Source organism: Perognathus longimembris, chromosome 6, assembly GCF_023159225.1.
Source record: "Perognathus longimembris pacificus isolate PPM17 chromosome 6, ASM2315922v1, whole genome shotgun sequence".
Lineage (NCBI taxonomy): Eukaryota > Metazoa > Chordata > Mammalia > Rodentia > Heteromyidae > Perognathus > Perognathus longimembris.
Window position 1 is genome coordinate 39,609,805 of NC_063166.1, and position 20,667 is coordinate 39,630,471.

At 37.0% G+C, this 20,667-nt stretch overlaps 1 protein-coding gene across 6 annotated transcripts in view; it reads left to right on the forward strand.

The window, feature by feature from the left end:
* Nucleotides 1-10,852, forward strand: part of Zcwpw2 (zinc finger CW-type and PWWP domain containing 2) — a 79,214-nt gene extending 68,362 nt beyond the window's left edge. For all 6 annotated transcript variants that reach the window (XM_048348584.1, XM_048348583.1, XM_048348585.1 and 3 more), the window contains 2 exons: nucleotides 5,002-5,123; nucleotides 9,441-10,852. In XM_048348584.1, coding sequence (XP_048204541.1) covers nucleotides 5,002-5,123; nucleotides 9,441-9,602 — 284 coding nt within the window. In that variant the 3' untranslated portion in view covers nucleotides 9,603-10,852. The remainder of the gene's footprint in view (nucleotides 1-5,001; nucleotides 5,124-9,440) is intronic.
* The last annotated feature ends 9,815 nt before the right edge of the window (nucleotides 10,853-20,667 follow it).

The window sequence follows — 20,667 nt, forward strand, 5'->3', positions numbered from 1 at the left end:
AAAGGAGCCCTAGTGTTTTTCCTATTCCTTCCTGAAATATTTTCAGGGTATCTGCTTTTATCTTAAGGTCTTTAATCCATTTGGAATTCTGATGTAACAGGATATAACTTTAGTTTTCTACATGTGTGTAGTCAATTCTGCAAGCATCACCATTTGTTGAAGAAGCTGTCTTTATTCTATCCTATATTTTGGCTCCCTTGTCAAAGATTAGGTGGCCATAGATCTGCAGGTTAATTTCTGGGTCTTCAGTTCTATTCCATTGGTCTTCTGGCCTGCTTTTGTGCCCGTACCAGGCTTTTGTTATTATAGCTTTGTAATAGAATTTGAAGTTTGGTATTGATATTTCTCCAGCACTGTTATTCCTGCTATTTTGGATTACTTCTTCTATTTTATTAGAGAAACAAGTTGAGATATTGATGGGTATTGCATGGGTTTTGTACATAACCTTTTTTCTTTCATTCATCTTAATTTTCTGTACCTTATATCTTGTTTATAAGATTATTCAACCAGGAGAAGGGAAAGGGAATCACAGAAACAGCAGGTCAAATGATGAATTAATGCAACAATGAAATATACTTGACACCAGTTTGGATATCAACCTTAAAACCTGTGGGGAGGGGAGTCGGGGAGGGATAAATGGGAGAAAATGGAGGATGGTGTTTAAAAACAAATATAATATAATCATTACCTTACTGTAACCTCCCCCCCCCCCACTGCTCATCACCTTTTCAATAAAGATGAAAAAAATAAACCACCCAGTAGACTGGTTGCTTAAAAGCAAATGCTGTTCTTCCTCTTCAACTTCCTCTTCCTCTTCCAGAATTTCAGCAATGAAATTGCCCTGCAGTGTTTGTTTTTCAAAGGCAACTTGGGGGTAATGAAACTCATAGATGCTAAATAGGGGAAGAAATATTTTAAATGTTTTTTATACGGAAGCAAAAAATGAAAAACAACCCATACATACTTATTTGATTATTATTAAGTAGTTCATAATTACTGAGACATACAGTTGTTTCTTACCAGTAGTGGAAAAACAACACTGAATCACTGATTTTACATTCATTGCCTTTATAAGCTAGATATGATGGACTTCAGTATTAGGGATTCTGTTTCTCTGTCTCTTTCTCGTTGCCTGTCTCTATCTCTATCTGGTTCTCTTTCTATCTCTCTGTCTGTCTATCTGTCTGTCTGTCTCTCTCTCTCTCACACACACACACAACAGTGGTAACTGTAATGGTACCACTTTATTCTCAACAAAAAATGGAAACAGGTCAGGGAACCTATTGAATAATCATTATTGACACAAGATGATTGGTCATATAATGGCCAAAGGGATTCATTTTGTCTTTCATTGGAGGATAACATTGAGAAATTTTGATAACCTAGTTTACAGGTTATAATAACTGCTATTTCTTGAAAATTATTTTGGAACTTCAGTTTACAGCACAGACATACCTATTTAGAAAACAAGTCCCTCATTGCTTTGGAAGCAGAATTTAAGATCAACTTGACATCAAATTGTTATGAACCCTGGTTCAGTTATGAGGTGCTCCATTACTTCAGGTACCTTCTAATCAGAAAGTACTGTAGGCATTTTTCAAACCACTTAAAAATAAGAGCTTACAATGCCATTTGTTACCAAAAGTTGGTTATATTTTTGCTTAACATTTAAAATAAAGATGTTTCTTTGATACTTTTCCTTTATAGTATGACTCAAAATGCATCTTTTCAACAGTGTCAGTATGAAGCAGGAGAACTCACTTTTGAGTAAGACAGGAAAATCATTATGAGCATAACCATAGTACTTATATATTAGTAGTTTACTAGTAAGAAATCTACCCAAAATGGGAAATTCATTGCATTAAAAGTACTTCAGTGAAAACATACATTCTTCTAGAAAATTCTGATTCAGTAGACATGTACTTTTGTCTATCTTGTTACATAAATTCCCCAGGAAATTCTTATACCCATCACATTTTTTTATGTGGTGCTGAGAAATCAAACCCAGGGCTTCGTGCATGCTAGGCAAGCACTCTACCACTAAGCCACATTCCCAGCCCTTCACATTTTTAATCTCACCATCCTATATGTAAATATTCTGTGTTCTTTGGCTTTAGCAACCTATTATTTTTGTAGAAACACTATAGTTTTTGTGTTTGTTTTTTTAGCTTGAGAAATTATTCCAGAGTATGCAATGATCTATCAGAAAGCATCTTCCAAATTATGACTTTTTGTAGTCATTTTCATTTCCTTCCTTCCTTCCTTCCTTCCTTCCTTCCTTCCTTCCTTCCTTCCTTCCTTCCTTCCTTCCTTCCTTCCTTCCTTCCTTCCTTCCTTCCTTCCTTCCCCCCTCTCACTTTTAGATAAGGTCTCACTAAGTAGCTCAGGGTGACCTCCAGCTGACATCCTCATACTTCAGCCTACTGAGTGCTGGGATTACATGCATGTGCCACCCGATCCAGCTCAGATTTTTTTGAAAGAAGTTTGATTAAAACTGACTATAAAGAGATTATGGCCTGGAAAGCTTATTAGTCTATACTTATACTCTTGATTTTGTGATTCATAATAGATCCTAATATGGTAATAATTTGTTGATTGAAAGTGCTTAGCAAAAATAGTAAATAGTGACAAAAATAATTTTGTAGACAAAATTACAAAATAAGCTGAAATATTTTCTTAGTACTATAGCAACAAGAAGTAAAATGAAATTATTAAGATATTTTATTAGTATATATCGACTATACAATCTATTCTTTTCATTGTCACATTCCACATATGCACCTAATGTGCTTTGTTCATCTCTATTCCTTCTGTTACACCCCAAGAAGAAAGCTTTCTGCCTTATAACCTGCCACAATTTTATTTAACAGTATCATTAATAACTGTCTTAGCATGACTAAATTTTTTCTGTTATGTCTTTTCTATATACATTTACTTTGTTTTTTGTTTTTGTGGCCAGCCCTGGGGCTTGAACTCAGGGCCTGACCACTGTCCCTTGCTTCTTTTTGTTCAAGGCTAGTACTCTGCCAACTTGAGCCACAGCACCACTTCTGGCCTTTTCTGTATATGTGGTGCTGAGGAATCGAACCTAGGCCTTCATGTATAGGAAGCAAGCACTCTTGCCACTAGGCCATATTCCCAGCCTATATACATTTTAATGTTCCATGAATTTTCAGCTGCTGTACTTGATTTTTTTTTTTTTTTTTTTTTTTTTTTTTGGCCAGTCCTGGGGCTTGGACTCAGGGCCCGAGCACTATCCCTGGCTTCTTCTTGCTCAAGGCTAGCGCTCTGCCACTTGAGCCACAGCGCCACTTCTGGCCATTTTCTGTATATGTGGTGCTGGGGAATCGAACCCAGGGCCTCATGTATACGAGGCAAGCACTCTTGCCACTAGGCCATATCCCCAGCCCCTGTACTTGATTTTTGATGGCCTGCCAAAGTGGCAGATAGTAGGAGGTGGTATGTTAGTTTTTAGCAATCAAAGTAGAAGATGAAGGGGTATAGACTCATGGTGGTTCCCTCCAAATTATATTCTTGTTGGAAAGGCTTTTTTGATTCTCCATCTGTCTCTGGTGCAGTACAGCAGGCTACACATGGCCTATTTTCTGTGATCTTTACATCAACAAGACCCTATATCAAATAAAGATATGAGTCAAGAATACAGGCATTTATTTGTTTGTATAGGAAATTATTTTTGACTCAAGTTTAATGCTATTATTATTTTTTGCCTAAAATTATGTCAGAGTAATGCAAAATATACTTTATAAGTGCAGTAGTTTTTTTTTTACAACCCATTTGGAGAATTGAGATATTTTTCTGTTTAAATTAGGAATAAACAGCTTGGCCTCTCTCTCTCCCTCCCTCCCCACCTCTGTGTGTGTGTGTGTGTGTATGTGTGTGTGTGTGTCTGTCTGTCTGTCTGTCTCCCCTCCACACACTTGAGCTTGTACTTTCTAGATAGGTGCCCTATCAATAAGCCACACCTACAGTGCCTTTCCCCCCTTGTTATTTTTTAAAATTATTTGATTTTTTGAATTGATGTACTTTTTTAGTATGAGAGGTTGTCATTGTGATATTTCCATAAATGCATATAGTGCACTTTGAACAAACTCACATCATCCATCATATGCCTATTATACTCTCTCTCCTTCCTTCTTTGTGTGGGTTATTTTTGTGTGAATGCTTCACTTCCTGTCCAAGTGCACATCTGGGCTGTGATTATTTTTCACTTCACACCTACCTCTCTTTATTTCGGTTAGAATCTCATGGAAATTTCTTCCCTGGGCTAGCCTGGAACTATAACCTCTTTAGCTTCCTACCTGGGTAGAATGACAGGCATGCATCATTGGGCCCAGCTATTGTTTGAGAAAGGGGGTGGTCTCAAGAATTTTCTGTATGGGCTAGCCTTAAACTGCAGTTTTCCTGATCTCAGCCTTCTAAGTAGCTAGGATTACAGAATTTGGTTTTCCATTTAAGCAATAGTTTTCGTAGCCTATAGAATGGGTTGGCAAACTGGCCCACAGGCCACCAGCTGCTACTTGTTTGTGTAAGATAAATTTTATTCAAACAGCCATTCTTGTTTATTTTTGTGCAGGTATTTAGTTTTTATTACAACAGCAGAACTGAACTCTCATAGGGATCATCCAGATCATAAACTTCAAAAACTTACTTCCTGTTCCTTTCTAGAAAAAAAGGCTATACCCTGGAATCACAATTTAAAAAGACACACAACGTTTCTAGTAGGATTTTGATATTTCAAAGTTATTTTTAGTGTTTGCATAACAAGAATATTATCCATTCTTATTCTTTCCATATAATTACAGGGGATTCACCTGGAGATAAAAATGTAATTCTTTGTAAACAAGGATCATGTTTTTAAAAACCCACATGACATTAATATTTTCTCCTGTAACATTTGGAAGGTTTCTTTCTGGATGACAAAGGTTTTGAGTTAGATGAAATTAATTAAAGGATGTTCTATGTTAAATTATTTTCCTATAGTTGTCGTGGAGACAGAAATTTTACTGAAAGAGCTGGAAAAAATGTTGCAGCAAGCACTTGAGCCCACAACAACGCCTGATGAATCTAGAGCAGAACGAGAAGAAATAAATACAGGAGGCAAGGTAGGGTTATTATTATGCGGTATATATTTTATACATCTGAAATTTGAGCCTTGTTTATCATGTTGTGAGTAATACACTAGTTATAAAATCAGAAATACATCAGTTTCAGCAGAATTGTTCTTTTAATTTTAAATGTTTGGGATAAAGAAGATGCAGGGGGCTCATGGTTGGTGAAGTAGTATACTACAGAGAAACCTCTTTCCTGCTCTGACCTTTTCAGTCAGGTGAAAGGGCCAGGACAACAAAGACAGTCAAGGGTATTGGCTGTCTGGAAAATCTGGTCTGGTCTCTATAAAACTTCATCACTCACATAAAGTTCACCATTTATATCTGGTTTATCTTTGCTATCCTTCTTTGTCCAATTATATTATTGGACTTAGGAAGGCTGTATGTGCTTCCTTTATTCAGTGTCTTTGGAAACAAAATGAGGGTTTGTGAAACAAGACTCAGATCATTAATGCAAAGACCCAGTCTTACAGATGTGAGAAAAATAAGTTGCACAGCTGATACTGTATCAAGTACTACAGTTATTTCTTAAATAGTTAGAAAATTGGCATGCTTAAGACTTCATTCATGCATGCATTCATTCTGATATATACTGTGAATACCATCCAGAGAACATATTAACCTAACTTAAATATAATATCTGTGTCCCAAGTCCTGGACCTACCACCAAGGATATGTATAATTTAGTGTAGTTATTCATCACCTTCCTTGGACAATCATTTTAAGGACTAAGTAAGGTAAACTAGAATAAATGCTTGGCTTATAATCAGGTATCTTTATAGATGAGAGTAGGCAATGATGGTTTCTAGAGAGAATGAACACTTAGATTTTCTTCATCTCTCACCTTCCACATTTTCATTTAAACAGCTACTATCCTGAATCTGTTTTCAGATGAAAGAAAAGAATTTGTATATAGAAAGGGAAAGATGGTTTCTACATTTGGCTGACATACTGATTTCACTTTTAACTTCAGCAAGTACAAAAATAAGTCTTCTTCTTATTGTCTTATTGAAAGAGGGTCTTGCTATATAACTGAGACTGGCTTCAAACTTGAGATCCTCTTGCCTCAGCATCCTGAGTGGTGGGACTACAGGTATACACCCACTCTCCTCCCCAGCAGCCCTAGTCACTTCCCAGTTGAAGATGGAACTTTTGAACATTTGATGTATCGAGTTAGAAATTAAGGAAACAGACATAATTTTCCATCATAGAAATAAATGTATTACAAGAAAGTAAAACTAATGTGAACACCTGCTGAGTTGAAAAACATGATTAAATTTACTTAATCAGTACTAGCAATACCAACCAACTTAACCTGAGTTTACATGCATTATAAATACAATTTTCCCAATTAAGGTTCCTTTCTAAAAAGATTTGTTTTTCTGTGTGGATCTCTTGTGTAATAAGATCTGTGCTTCAGACTGATGTCATCCATCTTATATACATCGAGCTAATATACAAATTGCTATTTTCTAGGAATTGTCTTCTTTATTTAGACATCTTTTTTTTTTTTTTGGCCAGTCCTGGGGCTTGGACTCAGGGCCCGAGCACTGTCCCTGGCTTCTTTTTGCTCAAGGCTAGCACTCTGCCACTTGAGCCACAGCGCCACTTCTGGCCATTTTCTGTATATGTGGTGCTGGGGAATTGAACCCAGGGCCTCATGTATACGAGGCAAGCACTCTTGCCACTAGGCCATATCCCCAGCCCACAGGTGAATCTTTTTTTTTTTTTTTTTTTGGTAGTTCCTAGCAGAAGTTAGTTGTTTTCTTCCTTTCTTTTTTTTTTTTTTTTGGCCAGTCCTGGGGCTTGGACTCAGGGCCTGAGCACTGTCCCTGGCTTCCTTTTTGCTCAAGGCTAGCACTCTACCACTTGAGCCACAGCGCCACTTCTGGCCGTTTTCTGTATATGTGGTGCTGGGGAATCGAACCCAGGGCCTCATGTATACGAGGCAAGCTCTCTTGCCACTAGGCCATATCCCCAGCCCTATTTAGACATCTTATGTTTGGTTCATATTTTCTTTTGTCCTAACAATTTTTCTTTTCAAAACAATAGGTAGGTTGATCTTTACAGTGACAGATTCTGGAGCCTTTGTAGTCAACAAAGTTTCTTATTTTGCCATTAGAATTAGTAACCTAATAGAATAGGATATTATTTCTGATTTTTATTTCTTATGGTAAAATGCATAGTTTTATTAAGTCATTAGGCAGGAGCTTGCTTTTATTTTAAATCCTTGTGTTATGCTCTCAAAAGGTATTTAGGAATTGTAAAAAGTAATTATTTCAACTTGCTGCATGGTGAGAGTGTCACTTTCTGGCAGGCTCCTAACTATTCTGCACACTCTTGCCAAGCTGAAGATATTTAGGGACTTGTCCACTGCTCAATGAAACAGCAATGAAACCATCAAAGCTGAAGTAATTTCCAGTTTAAAAGTAAACAAATAAGCACCTCTGGGATTTCTTCTTTGTTTTCTTTTGGTTATTACAAAGAACTAATATGGCTCCCAAACACAACTCTACTTGCACTGGAAATGTGCTTCGTTTTTTTTAGAAGTATCCTCTGATAAGCTAAGTACATCAAAAGGATTTACCTGATCATTTTAAGCTTTTTCACAGCCATATATTTAATAATATTTTTCATTCATCTCACCTGTGAGAATTCCATTTGAATACCTTCAGCATTTCTACCAATGGATGAAAATAATACCATGTTAGGAACCATCACATACCACATGTTACCAGAACTCTTTCCTATTTGTCATTGAAGTGCTTCAATAGATCATATTCCTTGGTCGAGCTACTTTCTTAATTAGGCTGTCTTTTAGCTAATATTAAAACTTGTTGGGAAATACTGATTTGGTAAGCAGTAGGAGGAAATTAACCAAATTTTTATGATATGCTTTAATTATTAAGAACTGGAATTGTATACGTAAGTGTGATGGCATACTACTTAATTGTTTGAGTTTAAAAGTACATTTTATATGTTAAAGTATATAAACTACAAGCATATTCTTTTTCTCTCTTGGAATTGCGTGAGAAGTTAATCCTACCTTTAAGAAAACTAGAGGCTATAAATTTCATGCTTGTGCATATGATGAGCATACACATTTTACCAATGTTCTCCTCACTCAGCTAGAGCATATGGTTACTGTTCAATGTAAAGGAGCTTAAGAGACGATAACCTCAGAAAATATGATTACATGTTCCTAATTATAACTTTGAAAATAAACCTGTGGAGGTTGGCTAATATAAAAATATAGTGTGTCAAAATATAAAGATAGCAAAGTAATCTCACTGAAATCTGTTGAATATTACCTTAGTGAGAATAGAGAAAGTAAACAGAATAAAGGATATTAATTAAAATATAATTTAGGCATGTGCAAATACCAGGGTGAAACTCCATGGTACATTTAAGGTACACTAAAAAAATGAATGACAGATCCGATTGGAGAGGGTATCAATGGGACAGAGAAAGGCCAAAAGAGTGTGAAAGAGATGGAGGTGAATGTGGTCAAGTTACTTTAGATGCATGTATGAGAAAAGAAAAATGAATCCTATTGAAATTGTTTTAAGAAGAGTAGAGGAGGATAGGGAAAGTGATAGAGGGGGTACAGTGGTGGAGCACCTTGTTTGTATTCATGAATTGAAGTAGGTTTTACTTTGAAAGCATGAGTTGTACAACTAATATATACTAACAAAAATCTTCATAAAATCAATATAGAAGACTAATTAAAAAGGTTTACACAGTCCCAGACAATACATGTGGATCTAAAAATTGCCATTATTGAGGAATTAGAGGCAGAGCCTTAAATAATAACTCTTTTGTGGGGAACCAGTCACTGGGTTTGCACTCAACACCTTGAACCTACTAGGCAGATGTTCTACCAGTTAAGCCATGCCAATAGCTCTACTTTGTCTTACTTACTGTTCAGATAGGGTCTAATGTTTTTGCCTGCAGCCAATCTCAGACAACAGGAATTTCAATATGTTTAGCTATGACCTTCTACCTATGGTTTCCTATGTAGTAGGCATGTACTTTCCTGTCTAGCTTATTTGTTGAGATGGAGTCTTGCTAAGACCTAGAACTAGGATCCTGTCAATCTTTTCCTCATAAGTACTGGGGATTACAGGCATGAATCAGTAATAACTTCATCACACACAGGATACATTATACTATTATATATGGGGTTCATTATTTGGTCACCAGCAAAGAAAGCTTTGTATACTTTCATGGGTTTAAAAATTACTATTTTATTCTAATAATCAAGTACATTTTATATAGTTCTGATGAATTAATTATATGATTGTTTTGCAGTTATCTAAATGCAGTCCTGAAGTTCCTGAAAGCAGTCCATTTCAGATCCACCATGAAAATGATTTTCTTGTCATTGATGGAATAAAATTAAAAGCTGGAGAATGTATTGAGAAGATAACTAACAAGTTTAAAGAAATAGATGCCTTAATGTCTGAATTTTAGAGCATACATATTTTCAAAAGCTAATATGACAATAGTGGAATCTTTATATTTATCAAAGTAAAAAACTTAAAAAGCTTTCATAATATAGGTTTACAACAGGTTGGTATTTGTAATAACTTTCTACTTGCTATTTTGAGAATGTTTGCGGAATTTTGAGGGTTTGGGGAGACAATCAAATGTATCTAAATTAGGGTTAGAATTTATTTCACAAACCTTGATGTTCATATTTATGGATTATTTGTCTTAATTTTAAAATGATTTGTGAACCTTATTACCTAAATAAGTGCTTTACAATAAATATCTGTCTTTTATTCAAATGTGACTAAGAAACAAAATGGCTGCCTATGCCATTACAATTCTTAGAGATACTTAAATATAATACATTTAGAGAACATGTGTTTGTAGTAGAATTGAACTATTATACAATATAGGAAAATAGTAATGTAGAGTTATATAATAAAGTTGCAAATTTCTTAAAAGACAAAAATATTAATCACCTCATTGTACTGGAAACAGCTACCACAAACACCTTAGGTAACAAGTTGAACAAGAAATGTACTCACTGCCTTATATATGAAACTGTAACCCCTCTGCGCTTTACTTTGACAATAAAGGGAAATTTTTTTTAAAAGAATCTCTTGGAAACTTTGAACATCAGAATTGTGAACACTTATTTCCCTATTGACAGTATATCTGTAGAGCCTGAGTGTGAGGAAATACAATTGATAATGGACCAAGAGAAGTTAGTCTTATTATAAAAACTCCAACAAACCAAAAGTAAAAAGCACATCATTGCTCAAAGCTCCCATGAGCAGTTAGTTTGACTGGGTGCCCTTCTAGGCCTTGTCCTAGGTACTGCAAAATGGGTTTATGTGCATATCTGTCATGGTTCCTGCTTCTATTCTCAGTACATCTTTCTGTGGCTAGATAGGTGAGAAAGGACATTCCATGCACATAAAGACAGAAAAAAACAAAGCTTAAAGTAAGAACAGCAGCAGAAGAGAATGTGGGAACTGCTCTTGCTTGAATTATATGTGTAATGGTGATAGGATTCCTCAGGAGATCTGTGAGATGCAGCTTTAGGAATTCTATTGGGAAACTGTAGGAACTGGAATCATGGTGTTACTTCTGTGGAGAAATGTGGGAGTTGTAAGCCAAGTTGATTGCATCAATGATTTACTAAGATTTGGAGGTTGTAGGAGTGAGACAGAGTGACATGTCTGTGACAGGAGTGAGGAATCAAGGAAGACTCTAGGGGAATATGGCCTAGTGGCAAGAGTGCTTGCCTCCTACACATGAAGCTCTTGGTTCGATTCCCCAGCACCACATATATGGAAAACGACCAGAAGGGGCACTGTGGCTCAGGTGGCAGAGTGCTAGCCTTGAGCGGGAAGAAGCCAGGGACAGTGCTCAGGCCCTGAGTCCAAGGCCCAGGATTGGCCAAAAAAAAAAAAAAAGGAAGACTCTAGAGTTCTGGTATTCACAATGCTATTCACTGAGATAATACATAATACATGAGATAATACATTGAGATAATAAAATTGGTCAATTAGATAAATTTTATGACACATAGCTAATTCCTCTTGGTTGGAACAGCCATTGCTCATTAACTTCTGATTTCATAGACAGGTACTAAAATTTCCATACTGAACTAATCTCTGCCAGCATTGCAGTTGTAGAAGTCTTGCAGATTTCCACTAAAGTCACTGGGAAGATGAATAGCTTAGAATGATTCTGAGAACAAACATTTGGGTTGGCTTTGTCTACAGGGGAAATTGCAGTCTGTTTTGAACAAGAAGCTGGGGATCCTCTGTCCATGAAAAAATATAAGCTCTCCACTTTTATAAGAGACTGCCATTAAACAATATGATGAAGCTGTGGACTTAAAACTCTTTTTTCAGGGCTCACAACCTTTCTTGGCTAGCTGCCTCCCTGCTTGTACATATCCCATTTTCTAATGTAAACTGACCAGGAGATATAGGAGGGACACTGAGTTCACCAGGCCTGTCTTCACATCTTATTGTACCATCTACTATCTGATGACCCAAGACAAGTTATTTAACTTCTCTGAGCTAAAGCTTTTTTTCTAAGTGGAAAGTAGTGATGAATCAACATATATAAAGTATATATAACAGCACTAACCTTCATAAAATAATGCTGGTTATAACTAAGCCTTTCCTGAGCCTAAGAAACTAATGCACTTATTTTGCAGAACCCAAGGTGACATACCTGTGTCTGGGGGACTAGGACTGAGTATTCTGTGATTAACTTTCAGATCAAGCTCAAGTTGAGAGATACCCTGTATTTATAGCTAAATTTTCTTGTTAAACCATAGGAAATTATCATAAGAAAGTTGTATCTGCTCATCAAACAAAGTTAAATTCAAAGCTTACTAGTAGTACAAAATTTAAAATGTGCTGTAAGGCAATATTCTAGGACATTTGACTAAACATTTGATTTGGAATGAGAAATTCTTATTGTCCAGGTTTATGATTAGTTTATTGATCCTTTTTGAAATGAGGGTCTAGCCAGCTCTTTTGCTTGAAGTCTACAATAATGAGTTAATAGAAGATACTTTGAAGGGTTGAGTTAAATCTGCAGTCCTTGAGAGCTGATTGCCAAAGCTATCTCTGTTAAACCCATATTCTAAGGAGTATTAGTCCATTGATCCCATGCTGGAAGCTAAATTTTTCAGCTATTTCAGTGGTAAAATTCTAAACTTGTACACTTTGGACAGATGAGCTTTGTTGGCTACCATCAACAGTAGCATGGAGAGGAAAGTGAACTCACACATTTGCAAGTCTGTATTTGCTGCAGCCTCATTCCTCATACTGTAATGTTGGGTCTTAGATAATTCATTCTCTAAAAGACTTAAGCACAATTACAAATACCATAAACAGGACTAGAATCTATATGGAAATAACTGTTGGTCAGATCTTTCTGTAAAAGTGTTTCATGAAATTGAGGTTTTAGTGTAGTACTTTCAATGGAAGCAGACGATCCAACCATGTAATGCCTATACTAAATACCCGATAATCCAGGGCCCATAATTTACTGGGATTAACAAATAGTAGCATTCTGCCCAGTGGCCCTTCCAAAAGACTGGAATTCTCCCACTTTTCCAAAAGTGGGATTTAAAAAGTCATAATGGTTATCCAAATTTAACTTTATTACTTTTTATCTCTATGGAGCCTCAAGACAAGGTCTAGACATTGTACAACTTAAAATTCTAAGTACTTTGGGGGGAAAACAAACTGATTTTTGTTACCATGCATTATTAGTACTACAACGTGGAATTTCTAAGCCTTTCTATAAAACTGAGATGAATCCTAATGCCTTTCAGTAGAGTTGTTATTGTTTAGGGACAGTTCTTAAGAGGCTGAACTCCAGAGAATTATGATTTGAAGCCCACACAAGCCAAAAGTCCTGAGAGTCTGTCTCTAAAATAACCAGCAAAAAGCTGAGCTGGAGGCCCAAACTATAGGGTACTAAGTAGTAGGGCCCAAGTAGTAGGGTGCTAGCTGATCAAGCAAGCTTGTTAAGCTCAAGCTCCTGAGTTCAAAGCCTGATACCAGAAGAAATAAACAGAGCAAAGGCCAGTTTGTCAGCAAAATTTAGAAATAATGGAAGTTGTGAAATTGGAAAATAAAATAGTCACTGTTAACTTCTCTAGCCAGAAAAAAAAAAGAGATCCCTAAAGTATAAAGTCAACATAAGAACAAGAGAGTCAGAAGATCAGGTGGCTTTTAGGAAAATACAACCTAAGGATAAAGACTCAGTCAAGGGTGTGGCTGTAGCATCACACATTACAAGGCAACTTGAGAGGTTTCAACTAGACAAAACTCTTCAAGGCATGGTCCCTTGGCCACCTGGTATATCCTAAATATCTGTAGGTAAATTTGGCACATAGTATGAACTAGGATGAAATACATAGAAAAGTCATAGAGAAGGTCATATGGGCAAAGTATTAGAACTCACTGAGGAGGAAAACTACCTTTCCATTTTGTAAAGGAAAGTTTGTTACACGGCATGATTATCACAATAGTCATCTGAAACATTTGAGTTATTTGAGTTATCCCAACAACTCTTATGGCAGATTTTTCTCTGTATTTGGGCCTGTAGGAGTTCATGTCCCTGGGGTACTGCCACTGTCAAAATGGTTCTACATCCTGGGCCCAGCATGTGAGCTTGAAACTTGTCCAGATACCTTTCCAACTCAGCCTAATCCTGGCTTCTCAAATGCCCCTCAACTCAACCCTCTGTTCCTAGGTCACAGTGCCAAGTCTTAGTATAAACTACATTATTGTTCTTCACCAAGGAGACAGCATAAACACCAATTATACATAGATCACCAGCAAAACCAATAAATACATCACTAAGAGTTATTGAGTGGATCACTTCTCCCTTTGAGCACTTTTAGACTCCATGCAGTTAGACTCATAATGTGTAATATCTCCATTTAGTAAAGAAAAAAATGTATTTTCAACCCCTCTCTTTTCTTTAGCATTTTCCTATTGCATCAGGATAGAGTGAACAAAACCTGCATACAGATTTTTCCTACTAATTTTCCCAAGTCTAAAGAAAATAAATAGAAGGGCCAAAATTGAAGTGCATTTCTATTTCATTACTGACTATATTGTCTTGATATGTTGTTTACTAGTTTGGGTGGTGGGACAATCTAGTTTTTTCATAGGTTAAAATGGTGATATAATTGTCACAAGCAAAAGTTCTGATGAATAGATAAGATATTCTATGTGGATATAGTTTGCAAATCAAGTTGATCTTCTGTTTGCTCTTTTTGAAGAACCCCACATGTTTTAGTAGACTGAAAGTAACAGATTTCTGAGATACAATGTAACCATATGTTTAAAATGATCACTTTTCTTATACATGTTATTTGATCTACTTCATCAGTAACAAATTCTTTTCCTTGTTTTCTAAAATTAATCTTTGGAAATCATACCCAGTGGCATTATAATGTTACCTTTGATGGGCATATTAATTACAGCATCTGTAACAAGCCAGCAAAAATCCGAAAATGGGAGTGTGGCTAAAGTGGCACAGTGGCAGACTCGAGAGAAAAAAAAAATCCAAATGAAGGCACAAGGCCCTGAATTCAAGCCCCAGTACCAGCACACACACAAAAAGTACATTTATCACCTATTTCCCACCTCCCTAAACACTCAGTTAAACAGGAAGAAGTAGTTTTAATACTGATAGATAATAGAAAAGTTCCATGTCATTTTAGATACATTCTAGTATCTGGCAGGGAATCTATGCTAAGGATGCCCACTGTCATCAAGGTGGCATTTGAGCCCAAGCTCAAAATGTCTATTCAAATACAGGAAGCTCATTAAATGTTTGATTAGCATTAGTCTATTTTTTGTTGACATTTTCTTATATTGACATGCAATTAAGTTGCATGCATCTTAAATTTTATAAACTTTGAGATTTGTAGATGGAAAGAGAAGGCAGGAGAGAACTATTAAGTACAACTATGCTGCTCTGTATGTTGTTCTGTCATTATATATTTTACAGTGTAGTTGGGAGAAACCCTATTTTGGGCTGAAGGATAAAGTCACAGACAAAAGCACAGAGCTCAGAAAAGTAGGAATAGCAACTAACAGTAACTAACCTAAATAACTAGAGATCAGTTTGGATGGTAAGAGGGGAGGAATATTGTTAAGTCCAGACTGGGCAGGTGGGCCTTAACCAAGGAAGTCCTTTTATGTCACACCAAAGAAGCAAAAGTGCATTTGGCAGAAGACAATTATTATACCACAGAAGAGTAAGGACCACCAGGATAACATGAATTAAACATCCAAGGGACTGGCTTTGAATCAGACCATTCTGCAATTGGCATGCATCACAGTGCAGCAGGCAGATATTTTTGTGCCCACATGTGCCCTGTGTCTGAGCAAATCCATGCCCTGATGTAGCTTAGATTGTCAGCTTCCTCAGTGAGCACCTTAAGGTTTCCAGCAGGCAGCCAGCAACTATAAGATTATTTCCACAGTCTTATTAAAGTCTCTGCTCTTGGGGTATAAAACACCTTAGCTGCAGAGTGTTAAATGGCAAAGAGTCTCTGGTTGTCGGAAAGGCTGCAGGTAGATACTTTCATTTGTCGTCTGTGAAAGTGTAATATCATTTTCTTTTGCTCAAATCAACTTCTAGACCTCATTACTTCAAGATCATGGGGCAGCTAAAGCAGCTTTTTTTTTTTCTTTTTCATTTTAACATACTGTCACAATCATATTGGTGAAGAGCTAATGTATTTTTAACCAGCTTCAGCAACTGGCAGCTATGGGGCTATAATGGATCCACATAATTGTTGGTAGCTCATTGAGAGTAGTATCTGCGTCAAGAAGGACTCCATTTTTGGTGTGAGTTATTAAAGGTAGGAGTTCCATGTCCTTCAACTTGGTGATCTGCCCAGATCACAGCATAGTCATAGCACTTTGGATTTTTTTGCTGTTGTTGTTGGTCATGGGGCTTGAACTCTGGGCCTGGCCAGTGTCCCTGAGTTCTTCATCTCAAGACTAAGCACTCTACCACTTGACCCATACTGCCACTTCTGTTTTTTTGGTGGTTAATTGGAAATAAGAGTCTCATGGAATTTCCTGCCTTGGCGGGCTTTGAACATCGAGCCTCAGATTTCAGCCTCCAGAGTAGCTAGGATTACAGGTGTGAACCACCGGCATTAATTTTAATCTTCCTGTAAAGCATATAGTGAGTTCTATGCTTAAACACATTTGGTGTGAACCTAAGTTGTTTTATTTTCCTTCTTATTCCTCTGATCAGTATTGTAACAATGCAGGGTAGCAAGCAACTAGTATCAAACAAAAGCCTGTTTTACAGTTTCAGCAGGTCTCACTTGTGTCTGTGGGCAGCTACAGGACTACTTACATATGGTTACATCTACTTTATGGTCTTGAAGAAAGTCCACAGACACAGAGGAAGATGTAAAACAGCTAGTAGAGCTCCTGCTAAACTGGAAGGGCTCCACGGGAGGGAAATGACTAGGTGTTTCTATGAGAAAGCTACATGACTCAAGATCATGGGGAAGCCTGTGGGCCACATATCACTTTCCAGACCCAATCAGGAGTTCCACACAGCCTGCTCTAGTGGAGCTCTCCATGAGTCACTCAGCCCCTTTGACAGAATGTTTGTACTGGTGCAAACCCCTATGGCCCAATGAGCCCAATGTTCACATGCAAGTCTTCCAGGGGCAATGGGCCATGGTATGATAAACAAGGGCCTGAATGTGCTCAAGACCAGCATGAAGAATGCAGAACCTTTATGGGAGGCCCTTGCCTGATTGCCTTAGCAGGCTCTTTTTCTGCTCTCAGTGTGAAAATTCCATCTACACATGGGCCTCACTAAGGAAGAGAAAGCTTTAATATACAAATTAAATTCACCTGCAATCCCATAACGTGCAGATAAACTCATTGTTGATACTTCACAAATGCTTATAAACATATTTCCAAATAATATGTACTTAAAAAAACTATAGTGTCAGCCAAATGAAGCTCCCATTTGCTCTTTTCTCTTAACTGCATGTTGTGAGCATATTTGCATTCTACAAATATTATTTTCAACATGTTTTTCCTGATTATCTAGTATTTGCTATATTTGTATCCATGTAATAAAATACCCTCAACACACATTTGATCTGTTCCTATATTTTCACAATTATAAACCATTTTGCTTTAACAATCTTCTCATTCAATCTTTGTATTCATTCAGATTTTTTTCTTGTTATTCTTAGAAGAGGAATTGAAAAGACAGAGTATCAGCACAATTTAAGACTTCTGGTTTCTATCTACTTGTTATTGTGTAAGAGAATGTTTCTGAGTAAGGCTGTTACTTATAAAGGTTCATTCGGTTAATTTTTGTCTTAAGAGACATGGACTATAAGTGACTATGAGATGGGGAGTTTTTTATGGTTCCACAAAAAGATAAGATTAATAAATCAGGCAATTGAGTGAGAGGGAATGATATTAAACATGTCATAGGTCACAATATAGATGCTCCATGTATTTTGTGAAAAGTACTAATGGGGAGTTATTGGACAAGTAAATATTTGGTGGCCTATTAGAATATTATAATCTGTTTCTATTTTCTTCAATTGAGCTTCAGTAGGGAAATAACTGTGTTTTAGAGGATGAGATCACTTCCTGCTTGTTCCATTATTAAATTGGTGATGTGAGTTTTCTTTCTGTATTATGATTAGTGAAAATTTTGTATTAGATAACATAAGTGATATTTAAAAAAATCTACTTTTCCTGGATTAAATTGATTTTTTTTTGTAGCGTCTACATGGACAGTATTCTTTAAACCTATACAAATGCTTATTTTGTCTAACTCTAGTTTCTGCTTATAAGGCCTGAATTTAAATTGTGGCTCCTGCACCAATTCAGACAGGAATAGTAATGTCTTTTTTCATTCCTCCTGAGAGTAGTGACCAACAGTCTGATAGCTAAGCAGGTTAACAAAAGGAAAAAAAAACAACAATGTATAAAATCATGTTTCATTGATATGAGAGGCTTCAGAATGAAGAACAAAATATTCTGGCAAAAGATTCTACTTCTACACTTAGAGTTAGTGAAGAAAGAGACAGGAGGTCAGGAGAAAATCAAAGGCACAACTTTACAAAAGGGTCTGATCTAACGCTAATAGACTATAGGGGAAAACCAAGAGAGGCCACTGTTTAGATTTTTTTCAGCAACTCCAGGCAGCACTCAATCTTTCTGGATAAGACAGGATCCTTTCTAGAATGTGTGTGTGAGGGGTTGGGGGGAGTCTTGTGACCTACAGAGAAAAGTGAGCCTGAGTATTTCTCTATGGCAAGCCCTCACACAGAAAGCAGAGATCACAGCAATATTTTATGGTTAGCTTTGGGGAAAATAGGTTCTTTTTTCTATGTCCCACCTCTAGGAAGAGGAATTCTAGTTTCAGTGGCAGTTTTGTGTGCAGGAGGTCAGGAGAAGAGCTAAGAGTAACAAGTTCTGAAGCTGTTTCAAAGCCTTCTCTTGGGTATTGCTTTTTGAGCCCCAATACTCCACCCCTTCACAAAATACATATTTGTTCAAAATCATGTTGCTCCATAATTTTTATCTTGCACAACAGATTATGAGTATCTCATGGCAGGACTTCATAACAGCAGGCAAAGCCTTAAGAAAATACTTGCTTAATGAATGAAAGGAATTTGTTACTAAATTATTTGGAACAGATACCCTTGCCTAAAAAGAATTAAACTTTCCATCTAACTTAATTGTCCCAATTATGGAAGTCCAAGTTCTCTCAATGAAGCACTTATATTTGTCACTTGTGGAATACCAGTCTCCAGGGTGATTGTGATTTTCTAGTATTCATGCTGAATACCATGGACTTGTGTAACAATGACCTCCCAGGCACAATCATAAAGGACATTGCAGCTTCCACTACACTTCCCTTTCAGTGACTCTTTCTGTGGCACAGTGAAGATATTTGAGCCTTCCATAAGGGAGGGAATAAGGCTTCCTGGTAGCAGCCAACATGGTTTGCTTTTCTGAAAGTAACCAACAGTGCAGGCGGGCATTGCACCCTCATGAGCCAGAACCACCCAGTCACCCAGTTATGCTGTTCTTAGTTTTCAGACTCCCTGAAATTCTGTCAGATAATAAATGTTTATTGTCTTAAACACTGATGTTTGGGAATAACTTGTGATGCACTAATAAGTAGCTAATATAATGTGTGATACGTTTGTCACACCAAATGGATTATAAACATCTCAAAGAAAAAAAGCTTTTTTTCTTACAATGACCTTTCACTGTACTAAGATATTTGTTTCAACAACTCATGTAAATGTTTTATAATCACCTTCTAGTTCTATCAAAAAATATTTATCACGTGTCCTCCCATCTATTCTTCTAGGGGCTAATAAAAGTAGTAAGCCAAAAGGGACAAAGTAAATTCTAGTAGAGAAGAGAGATAGTAATAAGTGAAATAGATTAGGACAGTTCAATGAAGATTTCAAGCTTAGGGGAAAAAAGAGCAAGAGTGAGATGCTGGTGGCTCACACCTATAATCCTAGCTACTCAGGATGCTCAGATCTGAGCATCAGTTCAAAACAAGCCTACACATACAAATCTGCAACTCTTACCTCTGATTAAGCAGCAAAAAGTCAGAAGTGGACATGTGTCTCAACTGTTCGAGCACTAGCCTTGAATGAAAAGGCCAAGCAAGAGTGCAAAACCCTGAGTTCAAGCCCCAATACTGGCAAACAAAATGAAGGAAACAAACAAAAACAACAATAACAAAAAAAGGCTGCAAAACTTCATATACTTTCAGGTGAAATAGCAGGAAAGCCACTCTAATTCATTTGAGCAGAAAGCTAGGCAAAAATGTGGGCAAAAGAATGCCATGCAGAGAGAACTAAATTCCAAAGCCTATGAGCCGGGAAAGACATGGCATGATGGCATATTCAGTAAGGTCAAAGTGCCCAGGGCTGTGTCCATACTGTACCCGGTTTTCCTCTTCTGAGTTTCTCAAAATTGCAGCTTTGTGTTTGAATTTCTCGCTGTAATTTGGATCCTGCCTTCTCATTCTTTCTATGCCTTAATTTGAACAGGGCACTAGACATTAGTCCATGTTAAACAGATCTGTTCATGCACATTTATCATTTTATAAGGACAAACATAGCTAATCGGTCAAAATTGGTTGATCTTTATAGTTGGAGCAAAAACACTGGAAAACTTACTGATTGTGCTCAGTAAACTGACTGGTTATTTCTGCTCCTTGAAGTTTTGTAACTGCATTAAAGCTATTAGCGGGGCTGGGGATATGGCCTAGTGGCAAGAGTGCCTGCCTCATATACATGAGGCCCTGGGTTCGATTCCCCAGCACCACATATACAGAAAATGGCCAGAAGTGGCGCTGTGGCTCAAGTGGCAGAGTGCTAGCCTTGAGCAAAAAAAGAAGCCAGGGACAGTGCTCAGGCCCTGAGTCCAAGCCCCAGGACTGGCCAAAAAAAAAAAAAAAAAAAAAAAGCTATTAGCGCCCACTAATAAATCCTCCAGCTCTG